A 14,964-nucleotide genomic window follows, 5' to 3' on the forward strand; every position below is an offset into this window, starting at 1 on the left:
CCCACCACCCTGGTCCTCCAGTACCCCCCCACCACCCTGGTCCTCCAGTACCCCCAACACCCTGGTCCTCCAGTACCCCCCAACACCCTGGTCCTCCAGTACCCCCAACACCCTGGTCCTCCAGTACCCCCAACACCCTGGTCATCCAGTACCCCCAACACCCTGGTCCTGCAGTACCCCCAACACCCTGGTTCTCCAGTACCCCCCTGGTCCTCCAGTACCCCCAACACCCTGGTCCTCCAGTACCTGCAACACCCTGGTCCTCCAGTACCTCCCAACACCCTGGTCCTCCAGTACCCCCCAACACCCTGGTCCTCCAGTACCCCCCCAACACCCTGGTCCTCCAGTACCCCCAACCCCCTGGTCCTCCATTACCCCCAACACCCTGGTCCTCCAGTACCCCCAACACCCTGGTCCTCCAGTACCCCCCAACCCCCTGGTCCTCCAGTACCCCCCCCACCACCCTGGTCCTCCAGTACCCCCCCACCACCCTGGTCCTCCAGTACCCCCAACACCCTGGTCCTCCAGTACCCCCCAACACCCTGGTCCTCCAGTACCCCCAACACCCTGGTCCTCCAGTACCCCCAACACCCTGGTCATCCAGTACCCCCAACACCCTGGTCCTGCAGTACCCCCAACAACCTGGTTCTCCAGTACCCCCCTGGTCCTCCAGTACCCCCAACACCCTGGTCCTCCAGTACCTGCAACACCCTGGTCCTCCAGTACCTCCCAACACCCTGCTCCACCAGTACCCCCCAACCCCCTGGTCCTCCAGTACCCCCCAACCCCCTGGTCCTCCAGTACCCCCCCCACCACCCTGGTCCTCCAGTACCCCCCCACCACCCTGGTCCTCCAGTACCCCCCCACCACCCTGGTCCTCCAGTACCCCCCCACCACCCTGGTCCTCCAGTACCCCCAACACCCTGGTCCTCCAGTACCCCCCAACACCCTGGTCCTCCAGTACCCCAAACACCCTGGTCCTCCAGTACCCCCAACACCCTGGTCATCCAGTACCCCCAACACCCTGGTCCTGCAGTACACCCAACACCCTGGTTCTCCAGTACCCCCCTGGTCCTCCAGTACCCCCAACACCCTGGTCCTCCAGTACCTGCAACACCCTGGTCCTCCAGTACCTCCCAACACCCTGGTCCTCCAGTACCCCCCAACCCCCTGGTCCTCCAGTACCCCCCCCCCACCACCCTGGTCCTCCAGTACCCCCCCACCACCCTGGTCCTCCAGTACCCCCCCACCACCCTGGTCCTCCAGTACCCCCCCACCACCCTGGTCCTCCAGTACCCCACCAACACCCTGGTCCTCCAGTACCCCCCAACACCCTGGTCCTCCAGTACCCCCCAACACCCTGGTCCTCCAGTACCCCCCAACACCCTGGTCCTCCAGTACCCCCCAACACCCTGGTCCGCCAGTACCCCCCCAACACCCTGGTCCTCCAGTACCCCCAACCCCCTGGTCCTCCAGTACCCCCAACACCCTGGTCCTCCAGTACCCCCCAACCCCCTGGTCCTCCAGTAGCCCCCAACCCCCTGGTCCTCCAGTACCCCCCCCCACCACCCTGGTCCTCCAGTACCCCCCCACCACCCTGGTCCTCCAGTACCCCCAACACCCTGGTCCTCCAGTACCCCCCAACACCCTGGTCCTCCAGTACCCCCAACACCCTGGTCCTCCAGTACCCCCAACACCCTGGTCATCCAGTACCCCCAACACCCTGGTCCTGCAGTACCCCCAACACCCTGGTTCTCCAGTACCCCCCTGGTCCTCCAGTACCCCCAACACCCTGGTCCTCCAGTACCTGCAACACCCTGGTCCTCCAGTACCTCCCAACACCCTGGTCCTCCAGTACCCCCCAACCCCCTGGTCCTCCAGTACCCCCCAACACCCTGGTCCTCCAGTACCCCCCCAACACCCTGGTCCTCCAGTACCCCCAACACCCTGGTCCTCCAGTACCCCCAACACCCTGGTCCTCCAGTACCCCCAACACCCTGGTCCTCCAGTACCCCCCAACACCCTGGTCCTCCAGTACCCCCAACACCCTGGTCCTCCAGTACCCCCAACACCCTGGTCATCCAGTACCCCCAACACCCTGGTCCTGCAGTACCCCCAACAACCTGGTTCTCCAGTACCCCCCTGGTCCTCCAGTACCCCCAACACCCTGGTCCTCCAGTACCTGCAACACCCTGGTCCTCCAGTACCTCCCAACACCCTGGTCCTCCAGTACCCCCCAACCCCCTGGTCCTCCAGTACCCCCCAACCCCCTGGTCCTCCAGTACCCCCCCCACCACCCTGGTCCTCCAGTACCCCCCCACCACCCTGGTCCTCCAGTACCCCCCCACCACCCTGGTCCTCCAGTACCCCCCCACCACCCTGGTCCTCCAGTACCCCCAACACCCTGGTCCTCCAGTACCCCCCAACACCCTGGTCCTCCAGTACCCCAAACACCCTGGTCCTCCAGTACCCCCAACACCCTGGTCATCCAGTACCCCCAACACCCTGGTCCTGCAGTACACCCAACACCCTGGTTCTCCAGTACCCCCCTGGTCCTCCAGTACCCCCAACACCCTGGTCCTCCAGTACCTGCAACACCCTGGTCCTCCAGTACCTCCCAACACCCTGGTCCTCCAGTACCCCCCAACCCCCTGGTCCTCCAGTACCCCCCCCCCACCACCCTGGTCCTCCAGTACCCCCCCACCACCCTGGTCCTCCAGTACCCCCCCACCACCCTGGTCCTCCAGTACCCCCCCACCACCCTGGTCCTCCAGTACCCCACCAACACCCTGGTCCTCCAGTACCCCCCAACACCCTGGTCCTCCAGTACCCCCCAACACCCTGGTCCTCCAGTACCCCCCAACACCCTGGTCCTCCAGTACCCCCCAACACCCTGGTCCTCCAGTACCCCCCCAACACCCTGGTCCTCCAGTACCCCCAACACCCTGGTCCTCCAGTACCCCCAACACCCTGGTCCTCCAGTACCCCCAACACCCTGGTCCTCCAGTACCCCCCAACCCCCTGGTCCTCCAGTAGCCCCCAACCCCCTGGTCCTCCAGTACCCCCCCCACCACCCTGGTCCTCCAGTACCCCCCCACCACCCTGGTCCTCCAGTACCCCCAACACCCTGGTCCTCCAGTACCCCCCAACACCCTGGTCCTCCAGTACCCCCAACACCCTGGTCCTCCAGTACCCCCAACACCCTGGTCATCCAGTACCCCCAACACCCTGGTCCTGCAGTACCCCCAACACCCTGGTTCTCCAGTACCCCCCTGGTCCTCCAGTACCCCCAACACCCTGGTCCTCCAGTACCTGCAACACCCTGGTCCTCCAGTACCTCCCAACACCCTGGTCCTCCAGTACCCCCCAACCCCCTGGTCCTCCAGTACCCCCCAACACCCTGGTCCTCCAGTACCCCCCCAACACCCTGGTCCTCCAGTACCCCCAACACCCTGGTCCTCCAGTACCCCCAACACCCTGGTCCTCCAGTACCCCCAACACCCTGGTCCTCCAGTACCCCCAACACCCTGGTCCTCCAGTACCCCCAACACCCTGGTCCTCCAGTACCCCCCAACACCCTGGTCCTCCAGTACCCCCAACACCCTGGTCCTCCAGTACCCCCAACACCCTGGTCATCCAGTACCCCCAACACCCTGGTCCTGCATTACCCCCAACAACCTGGTTCTCCAGTACCCCCCTGGTCCTCCAGTACCCCCAACACCCTGGTCCTCCAGTACCTGCAACACCCTGGTCCTCCAGTACCTCCCAACACCCTGGTCCTCCAGTACCCCCCAACCCCCTGGTCCTCCAGTACCCCCCAACCCCCTGGTCCTCCAGTACCCCCCCCACCACCCTGGTCCTCCAGTACCCCCCCACCACCCTGGTCCTCCAGTACCCCCCCACCACCCTGGTCCTCCAGTACCCCCCCACCACCCTGGTCCTCCAGTACCCCACCAACACCCTGGTCCTCCAGTACCCCCAACACCCTGGTCCTCCAGTACCCCCCAACACCCTGGTCCTCCAGTACCCCCCAACACCCTGGTCCTCCAGTACCCCCCCAACACCCTGGTCCTCCAGTACCCCCAACACCCTGGTTCTCCAGTACCCCCAACACCCTGGTCCTCCAGTACCCCCAACACCCTGGTCCTCCAGTACCCCCAACACCCTGGTCCTCCAGTACCTCCCAACACCCTGGTCCTCCAGTACCCCCCAACACCCTGGTCTTCCAGTACCCCCCCCAACACCCTGGTCCTCCAGTACCCCCCAACACCCTGGTCCTCCAGTACCCCCCAACACCCTGGTCCTCCAGTACCCCCAACACCCTGGTCCTGCAGTACCCACAACACTCTGGTCCTCCAGTACCCCCCTGGTCTTCCAGTACCCACAACAGCCTGGTCCTCCAGTACCCCCAACACCCTGGTCCTCCAGTACCCCCCAACACCCTGGTCCTCCAGTACATCCCAACACCCTGGTCCTCCAGTACCCCCAACACCCTGGTCATCCAGTACCCCCAACACCCTGGTCCTGCAGTACCCCCAACACCCTGGTTCTCCAGTACCCCCCAGGTCCTCCAGTACCCCCAAACACCCTGGTCCTCCAGTACCCCCCTGGTCCTCCAGTACCCCCAACATGGTCCTCCAGTACCCCCCAACACCCTGGTCCTCCAGTACACCCCAACACCCTGGTCCTCCAGTACCCCCCAACACCCTGGTCCTCCAGTACCCCCCAACACCCTGGTCCTCCAGTACCCCCCAACACCCTGGTCCTCCAGTACCCACAACACCCTGGTCCTCCAGTACCCCCAACACCCTGGTCCTCCAGTACCCCCAACACCCTGGTCATCCAGTACCCCCAACAACCTGGTCCTCCAGTACCCCCAACACCCTGGTCCTCCAGTACCCCCAACACCCTGGTCCTGCAGTACCCCCAACACCCTTGTTCTCCAGTACCCCCCCGGTCCACCAGTACCCCCCTGGTCCTCCAGTACCCCCCTGGTCCTCCAGTACCCCCCTGGTCCTCCAGTACCCCCAACACCCTGGTCCTCCAGTACCCCCAACACCCTGATCCTCCAGTACCCCCAACACCCTGGTCATCCAGTACCCCCAACACCCTGGTCCTCCAGTACCCCCCTGGTCCTCCAGTACCCCCAACACCCTGGTCATCCAGTACCCCCAACACCCTGGTCCTCCAGTATCCCCAACACCCTGGTCCTCCAGTACTCCCCCGGTCCTCCAGTACCCCCAACAACCTGGTCCTCCAGTACCCCCAACACCCTGGTCCTCCAGTACCCCCAACACCCTGGTCCTGCAGTACCCCCAACACCCTTGTTCTCCAGTACCCCCCCGGTCCACCAGTACCCCCCTGGTCCTCCAGTACCCCCCTGGTCCTCCAGTACCCCCCTGGTCCTCCAGTACCCCCAACACCCTGGTCCTCCAGTACCCCCAACACCCTGGTCCTCCAGTACCCCCAACACCCTGGTCATCCAGTACCCCCAACACCCTGGTCCTCCAGTACCCCCCTGGTCCTCCAGTACCCCCAACACCCTGGTCCTCCAGTACCCCCAACACCCTGGTCCTGCAGTACCCCCAACACCCTGGTTCTCCAGTACCCCCCCGGTCCTCCAGTACCCCCAAACACCCTGGTCCTCCAGTACCCCCCTGGTCCTCCAGTACCCCCAACACCCTGGTCCTGCAGTACCCCCAACACCCTTGTTCTCCAGTACCCCCCCGGTCCACCAGTACCCCCAAACACCCTGGTCCTCCAGTACCCCCAACACCCTGGTGCTGCAGTACCCCCAACACCCTTGTTCTCCAGTACCCCCCCGGTCCACCAGTACCCCCCCCGGTCCACCAGTACCCCCAAACACCCTGGTCCTCCAGTACCCCCCTGGTCCTCCAGTACCCCCCTGGTCCTCCAGTACCCCCAACACCCTGGTCCTCCAGTACCCCCAACACCCTGATCCTCCAGTACCCCCAACACCCTGGTCATCCAGTACCCCCAACACCCTGGTCATCCAGTACCCCCAACACCCTGGTCCTGCAGTACCCCCAACACCCTGGTTCTCCAGTACCCCCCCGGTCCTCCAGTACCCCCAAACACCCTGGTCCTCCAGTACCCCCCTGGTCCTCCAGTACCCCCAACACCCTGGTCCTCCAGTACCCCCAACACCCTGGTCCTGCAGTACCCCCAACACCCTTGTTCTCCAGTACCCCCCCGGTCCACCAGTACCCCCCCGGTCCACCAGTACCCCCAAACACCCTGGTCCTCCAGTACCCCCCTGGTCCTCCAGTACCCCCCTGGTCCTCCAGTACCCCTAACACCCTGGTCCTCCAGTACCCCCAACACCCTGATCCTCCAGTACCCCAAACACCCTGGTCCTCCAGTACCCCCAACACCCTGGTCCTCCAGTACCCCCCAACACCCTGGTCTTCCAGTACCCCCCAACACCCTGGTCCTCCAGTACCCCCCAACACCCTGGTCGTCCAGTACCCCCCAACACCCTGGTCCTCCAGTACCCCCCAACACCCTGGTCCTGCAGTACCCCCCAACACCCTGGTCGTCCAGTACCCCCCAACACCCTGGTCGTCCAGTACCCCCCAACACCCTGGTCCTCCAGTACCCCCAACACCCTGGTCCTGCAGTACCCCCAACACCCTGGTTCTCCAGTACCTGCAACACCCTGGTCCTCCAGTACCTCCCAACACCCTGGTCCTCCAGTACCCCCCAACACCCTGGTCCTCCAGTACCCACAACACCCTGGTCCTCCAGTACCCCCAACACCCTGATCCTCCAGTACCCCAAACACCCTGGTCCTCCAGTACCCCCAACACCCTGGTCCTCCAGTACCCCCCAACACCCTGGTCTTCCAGTACCCCCCAACACCCTGGTCCTCCAGTACCCCCCAACACCCTGGTCGTCCAGTACCCCCCAACACCCTGGTCCTCCAGTACCCCCCAACACCCTGGTCCTGCAGTACCCCCCAACACCCTGGTCGTCCAGTACCCCCCAACACCCTGGTCGTCCAGTACCCCCCAACACCCTGGTCCTCCAGTACCCCCAACACCCTGGTCCTGCAGTACCCCCAACACCCTGGTTCTCCAGTACCTGCAACACCCTGGTCCTCCAGTACCTCCCAACACCCTGGTCCTCCAGTACCCCGCAACACCCTGGTCCTCCAGTACCCACAACACCCTGGTCCTCCAGTACCCCCCAACACCCTGGTCCTGCAGTACCCCCCAACACCCTGGTCGTCCAGTACCCCCCAACACCCTGGTCCTCCAGTACCCCCAACACTCTGGTCCTCCAGTACCCCCCTGGTCTTCCAGTACCCACAACACCCTGGTCCTCCAGTACCCCCAACACCCTGGTCCTCCAGTACCCCCCAACACCCTGATCCTCCAGTACCCACAACACCCTGGTCCTCCAGTACCCACAACACCCTGGTCCTCCAGTACCCCCAACACCCTGGTCCTGCAGTACCCCCAACACCCTGGTTCTCCAGTACCCCCCTGGTCCTCCAGTACCCCCAACACCCTGGTCCTCCAGTACCCCCAACACCCTGGTCCTGCAGTACCCCCAACACCCTTGTTCTCCAGTACCCCCCCGGTCCACCAGTACCCCCAAACACCCTGGTCCTCCAGTACCCCCCTGGTCCTCCAGTACCCCCCTGGTCCTCCAGTACCCCCCTGGTCCTCCAGTACCCGCAACACCCTGGTCCTCCAGTACCCCCAACACCCTGGTCCTGCAGTACCCCCAACACCCTTGTTCTCCAGTACCCCCCTGGTCCACCAGTACCCCCAAACACCCTGGTCCTCCAGTACCCCCCAACACCCTGGTCCTGCAGTACCCCCCAACACCCTGGTCGTCCAGTACCCCCCAACACCCTGGTCCTCCAGTACCCCCAACACTCTGGTCCTCCAGTACCCCCCTGGTCTTCCAGTACCCACAACACCCTGGTCCTCCAGTACCCCCAACACCCTGGTCCTCCAGTACCCCCCAACACCCTGATCCTCCAGTACCCACAACACCCTGGTCCTCCAGTACCCCCAACACCCTGGTCCTCCAGTACCCCCCAACACCCTGATCCTCCAGTACCTCCCAACACCCTGGTCCTCCAGTACCCCCCAACACCCTGGTCCTCCAGTACCCCCCAACACCCTGGTCCTCCAGTACCCCCCTGGTCCTCCAGTACCCCCAACACCCTGGTCCTCCAGTACCCCCAACACCCTGGTCCTGCAGTACCCCCAACACCCTTGTTCTCCAGTACCCCCCCGGTCCACCAGTACCCCCAAACACCCTGGTCCTCCAGTACCCCCCTGGTCCTCCAGTACCCCCCTGGTCCTCCAGTACCCCCAACACCCTGGTCCTCCAGTACCCACAACACCCTGGTCCTCCAGTACCCCCAACACCCTGGTCCTGCAGTACCCCCAACACCCTGGTTCTCCAGTACCCCCCCGGTCCTCCAGTACCCCCAAACACCTTGGTCCTCCAGTACCCCCCTGGTCCTCCAGTACCCCCAACACCCTGGTCCTCCAGTACCCCCAACACCCTGGTCCTGCAGTACCCCCAACACCCTTGTTCTCCAGTACCCCCCCGGTCCACCAGTACCCCCAAACACCCTGGTCCTCCAGTACCCCCCTGGTCCTCCAGTACCCCCCTGGTCCTCCAGTACCCCCAACACCCTGGTCCTCCAGTACCCCCAACACCCTGGTCCTGCAGTACCCCCAACACCCTTGTTCTCCAGTACCCCCCCGGTCCACCAGTACCCCCAAACACCCTGGTCCTCCAGTACCCCCCTGGTCCTCCAGTACCCCCCTGGTCCTCCAGTACCCCCAACACCCTGGTCCTCCAGTACCCCCAACACCCTGATCCTCCAGTACCCCCAACACCCTGATCCTCCAGTACCCCCAACACCCTGGTCATCCAGTACCCCCAACACCCTGGTCCTCCAGTACCCTCCTGGTCCTCCAGTACCCCCAACACCCTGGTCCTCCAGTACCCCCAACACCCTGATCCTCCAGTACCCCCAACACCCTGGTCATCCAGTACCCCCCCAACACCCTGGTCCTGCAGTAGCCCCAAAACCCTGGTCCTCCAGTACCCCCCCAGTCCTCCAGTACCCCCCAACACCCTGGTCCTCCAGTACCCCCCAACACCCTGGTCCTCCAGTACCCCCAACACCCTGGTCCTCCAGTACCCCCCAACACCCCAGTCCTCCAGTACCCCCCAACACCCTGGTCCTCCAGTACCCCCCAACACCCTGGTCCTCCAGTACCCCCCAACACCCTGGTCCTCCAGTACCCCCCCAACACCCTGGTCCTCCAGTACCCCCAACACCCTGGTCCTCCAGTACCCCCAACACCTTGGTCCTCCAGTACCCCCAACACCCTTGTTCTCCAGTACCCCCCCGGTCCACCAGTACCCCCAAACACCCTGGTCCTCCAGTACCCCCCTGGTCCTCCAGTACCCCCCTGGTCCTCCAGTACCCCCAACACCCTGGTCCTCCAGTACCCCCAACACCCTGATCCTCCAGTACCCCCAACACCCTGATCCTCCAGTACCCCCAACACCCTGGTCATCCAGTACCCCCAACACCCTGGTCCTCCAGTACCCTCCTGGTCCTCCAGTACCCCCAACACCCTGGTCCTCCAGTACCCCCCCAACACCCTGGTCCTGCAGTAGCCCCAACACCCTGGTCCTCCAGTACCCTCCTGGTCCTCCAGTACCCCCAACACCCTGGTCCTCCAGTACCCCCAACACCCTGATCCTCCAGTACCCCCAACACCCTGGTCATCCAGTACCCCCCCAACACCCTGGTCCTGCAGTAGCCCCAACACCCTGGTCCTCCAGTACCCCCCCAGTCCTCCAGTACCCCCCAACACCCTGGTCCTCCAGTACCCCCCAACACCCTGGTCCTCCAGTACCCCCAACACCCTGGTCCTCCAGTACCCCCCAACACCCCAGTCCTCCAGTACCCCCCAACACCCTGGTCCTCCAGTACCCCCCAACACCCTGGTCCTCCAGTACCCCCCAACACCCTGGTCCTCCAGTACCCCCCCAACACCCTGGTCCTCCAGTACCCCCAACACCCTGGTCCTCCAGTACCCCCAACACCCTGGTCCTCCAGTACCCCCAACACCCTGGTCCTCCAGTACCTCCCAACACCCTGGTCCTCCAGTACCCCCCAACACCCTGGTCTTCCAGTACCCCCCAACATCCTGGTCCTCCAGTACCCCCCAACACCCTGGTCCTCCAGTACCCCCAACACCCTGGTCCTGCAGTACCCCCAACACCCTGGTTCTCCAGTACCTGCAACACCCTGGTCCTCCAGTACCCGCAACACCCTGGTCCTCCAGTACCCCCAACACCCTGGTCCTGCAGTACCCCCAAACACCCTGGTCCTCCAGTACCAACAACACCCTGGTCCTCCAGTACCCCCCAACACCCTGGTCCTGCAGTACCCCCCAACACCCTGGTCGTCCAGTACCCCCCAACACCCTGGTCCTCTAGTACTCCCAACACTCTGGTCCTCCAGTACCCCCCTGGTCTTTCAGTACCCACAACACCCTGGTCCTCCAGTACCCCCAACACCCCAGTCCTCCAGTACCCCCCAACACCCTGGTCCTCCAGTACCCCCCAACACCCTGGTCCTCCAGTACCCCCCAACACCCTGGTCCTCCAGTACCCCCCAACACCCTGGTCCTCCAGTACCCCCAACACCCTGGTCCTCCAGTAGCCCCCAACACCCTGGTCCTCCAGTACCCCCCAACACCCGGGGTTCGATGTCCCCTTTTTCGGCTATGCACCACAATGTTTCCGTGTCAGCGGAGACTGCATTCACGGTAAACGCACCTTTATAAATGTCAAGCGAGCTATAGCGAGGATCTTCCGTGGTACAGATTTATTCTTGGATTAATCCATAAGGCTCCATAAATCGAATGTGTTCTGCTGTCTGGTCAAGGGATTACAGAACTGAAGAGAATGTCATCCTGTGTCGCTTTAGGGACTTGGCTAAGCGAACGAGACATGGCATGTAATAAATATTAATAGAGGGTCTTGAATACATTCGACAAACCTTTATGAATCTGAAGCCTAATGAAACAAATTCCCTGCTGGAGGTCTGGGCTGAATTTCTACAGTAAAACCCAGCTGGAGGACTGGGCTGTATTTCTACAGTAAAACCCAGCTGGAGGACTGGGCTGTATTTCTGCAGTAAAACCCAGCTGGAGGACTGGGCTGTCTTTCTGCAGTAAAACCCAGCTGGAGGACTGGGCTGTATTTCTACAGTAAAACCCAGCTGGAGGACTGGGCTGTATTTTTGCAGTAAAACCCAGCTGGAGGACTGGGCTGTATTTCTGCAGTAAAACCCAGCTGGAGGACTGGGCTGTATTTCTGCAGTAAAACCCAGCTAGAGGACTGGGCTGTCTTTCTGCAGTAAAACCCAGCTGGAGGACTGGGCTGTATTTCTACAGTAAAACCCAGCTGGAGGACTGGGCTGTATTTTTGCAGTAAAACCCAGCTGGAGGACTGGGCTGTATTTCTACAGTAAAACCCAGCTGGAGGACTGGGCTGTATTTCTACAGTAGTTTTTCCTTCTGTCCGTCCATCCATGTCTGATTCAGTAAATAATGTGACCACTGCCACTTTGCTTGGATTCCGTAACGGATTGATTCTTTCTGAAGAAAATAAGTTTTCCTTTATAACTCAAAGTACAGCAAGAGTCGTTAAATTACAGTACTTAAACGATTCTATTGGTATTTGACATTACAGTAATGTACATAATAGATGTGCTCGACATGTCTAGTAATCCCGTCTAATAGAGAGAATACAATAGATAGGGAATACAGCTCATTGATCATACTTGATGTTCCTACAGAGACATTTAATGACAAGACAAAAACTCAACAAATCCTATTTAGTGATTTTGCAGTGTTAAAGGGACATTACAGCCTACAATCTAAGTTTGTCAGATGTTTTCATACCTTAAATGTAGTCTTCCGACTCTTTTATTCATTTCTGTCCTCCTCCAGAACCATGACCCCGGCTGCGTCCCCTGTCGTATCATCTACCGGTCGGATGAGTTCCACCCTCCCATCCTGGCGCTGCGGGCAGACATGACAGTGGGGCTGACTGGCCAATGGGTGAGCCAGCGCTGTGAGGTCCGTCCTGAGGTCCTCTTCCTGACCCGTCACTTCATCTTCCATGACAACAACCAGACCTGGGAGGGCCACTACTACCACTACTCTGACCCCATCTGCAAACACCCCTCCTTCAGTATCTACGCTAGAGGGAGGTACAGCCGAGGGACGCACTCAAGCCGAGTTATGGGAGGCACGGAGTTCGTCTTCAAAGGTAAAGGTCAAAGGTTGATTTTCAACTCTGTTGAGATGTGAATTGTGAGCCGTGTGGTTGAGATGAATGAGAGGGAGGGTTACAAATCTGTGTTTTTCAGATTACATTTATCATCTCGTCCTCTGCCCCTCTCCTTCCCCCTCCAGTGAATCACATGCGTGTGATGCCCATGGACCTGGCCATCACGTCCCTCCTCAACGTGTTCAAAGGTAACGAATGTGGCACCCATGGTTCCTGGGAGGTCGGAGTTGAACAGGACGTCACCCTGACCAATGGCTGCGTGGCGTTGGGGATCCGCCTGCCCCACACAGAGTATGAGCTGTTCCGGATGGAGCAGAACGCCCACGGACACCTACTCCTCTACAACGGACAGAGACCCTCAGACGGGACCAGCCCCGACCGGCCAGATAAACGAGCAACCTCGTACCAAATGCCCCTGGTCCAGTGTTCAGCTAGCAGCCAGAGGTCAGAGGTCGTGGGAGGGGAAGACGAGGACCAACCCCTGAGGCTGAGTAATGGTGGAACCAGAATGACATGGAACCAGAACCGGAGGGATGTTGTTGTGGTTCTGACCGCGCTGGTACTGTTGTTCCGATGTTACAGCTAAGAACTGACAGTCTGGTTTTTCATAGTTAAAGAACAGACCTATTGGTTTTTGTACATAAAGACACTGACTGTGTGGAGAACTGTGAACCGTGAGAGAGGACTCTAATCTGACTCTACTTCGGCGTCTACCCTGAGGGAAAGGAGAATGCTAGTTGCCTTTGGCGCACTTGAACTTTTGAAATATATTTTTGGGATCTTTTAAAAGCGATGGAAGCGTTTAAAAGACAAGGTGGAGATAGAGTGGAGAAAGAGTGGAGATAGAGTGGAGAAAGAGTGGAGATAGAGTGGAGCGAGTGCAGAGTAGTTCCTTTTATGCCTCTGTTGCTTTGAACTCCACTCGGTTATTAGGGTTAGGGTTAGGGTTAGGGTTAGGGGTTAGGGTTAGGGTTAGGGTTAGGGGTTAGGGTTAGGGTTAGGGTTATTACCAGAGGTGACACCGCTGCATCACAATAACTGCACTTTAGAGTGGAAATGGAGAACTAGAGAAGACTAGAACTATTGAAGTCTGGCTATAGAACTAGAGAAGACTAGAACTATTGAAGTCTGGCTATAGAACTAGAGAAGACTAGAACTAGAGAAGACTAGAACTATTGAAGTCTGGCTATAGAACTAGAGAAGACTAGAACTAGAGAAGTCTGGCTATAGAACTAGAGAAGACTAGAACTATTGAAGTCTGGCTATAGAACTAGAGAAGACTAGAACTAGAGAAGTCTGGCTATAGAACTAGAGAAGACTAGAACTAGAGAAGACTAGAACTAGAGAAGTCTGGCTATAGAACTAGAGAAGACTAGAACTAGAGAAGTCTGGCTATAGAACTAGAGAAGACTAGAACTAGAGAAGACTAGAACTAGAGAAGACTAGAACTAGAGAAGTTTAGAACTAGAGAAGACTAGAACTAGATAAGTATGGCTATAGAACTAGAGAAGACTAGAACTATTGAAGTCTGGCTATAGAACTAGAGAAGACTAGAACTAGAGAAGACTAGAACTAGAGAAGACTAGAACTAGAGAAGTCTAGAACTAGAGAAGACTAGAACTAGATAAGTATGGCTATAGAACTAGAGAAGACTAGAACTATTGAAGTCTGGCTATAGAACTAGAGAAGACTAGAACTAGATAAGTCTGGCTATAGAACTAGAGAAGACTAGAACTAGAGAAGACTAGAACTAGAGAAGACTAGAACTAGAGAAGACTAGAACTAGAGAAGACTAGAACTAGAGAAGTCTAGAACTAGAGAAGACTAGAACTAGATAAGTATGGCTATAGAACTAGAGAAGACTAGAACTATTGAAGTCTGGCTATAGAACTAGAGAAGACTAGAACTATTGAAGTCTGGCTATAGAACTAGAGAAGACTAGAACTAGAGAAGTCTGGCTATAGAACTAGAGAAGACTAGAACTAGAGAAGTCTGGCTATAGAACTAGAGAAGACTAGAACTAGAGAAGACTAGAACTAGAGAAGACTAGAACTAGAGAAGTCTAGAACTAGAGAAGACTAGAACTAGATAAGTATGGCTATAGAACTAGAGAAGACTAGAACTATTGAAGTCTGGCTATAGAACTAGAGAAGACTAGAACTAGAGAAGACTAGAACTAGAGAAGACTAGAACTAGAGAAGTCTAGAACTAGAGAAGACTAGAACTAGATAAGTATGGCTATAGAACTAGAGAAGACTAGAACTATTGAAGTCTGGCTATAGAACTAGAGAAGACTAGAACTAGATAAGTCTGGCTATAGAACTAGAGAAGACTAGAACTAGAGAAGACTAGAACTAGAGAAGACTAGAACTAGAGAAGACTAGAACTAGAGAAGTCTAGAACTAGAGAAGACTAGAACTAGATAAGTATGGCTATAGAACTAGAGAAGACTAGAACTATTGAAGTCTGGCTATAGAACTAGAGAAGACTAGAACTATTGAAGTCTGGCTATAGAACTAGAGAAGACTAGAACTAGAGAAGTCTGGCTATAGAACTAGAGAAGACTAGAACTAGAGAAGTCTGGCTATAGAA

General features: G+C 58.5%; 1 protein-coding gene across 1 annotated transcript in view; it reads left to right on the forward strand.

The window, feature by feature from the left end:
* LOC139387134 (protein APCDD1-like) overlaps positions 1-13,296 on the forward strand; it is a 44,288-nt gene extending 30,992 nt beyond the window's left edge. The window contains exons 6-7 of the mRNA XM_071133158.1: positions 12,030-12,351; positions 12,498-13,296. Of these exons, the coding sequence (XP_070989259.1) occupies positions 12,030-12,351; positions 12,498-12,958 (783 nt within the window). The 3' untranslated portion in view covers positions 12,959-13,296. The remainder of the gene's footprint in view (positions 1-12,029; positions 12,352-12,497) is intronic.
* Positions 13,297-14,964: the final 1,668 nt, after the last annotated feature.

This window comes from Oncorhynchus clarkii, chromosome 28, assembly GCF_045791955.1.
Source record: "Oncorhynchus clarkii lewisi isolate Uvic-CL-2024 chromosome 28, UVic_Ocla_1.0, whole genome shotgun sequence".
In the NCBI taxonomy this organism is placed as follows: Eukaryota; Metazoa; Chordata; class Actinopteri; order Salmoniformes; family Salmonidae; genus Oncorhynchus; species Oncorhynchus clarkii.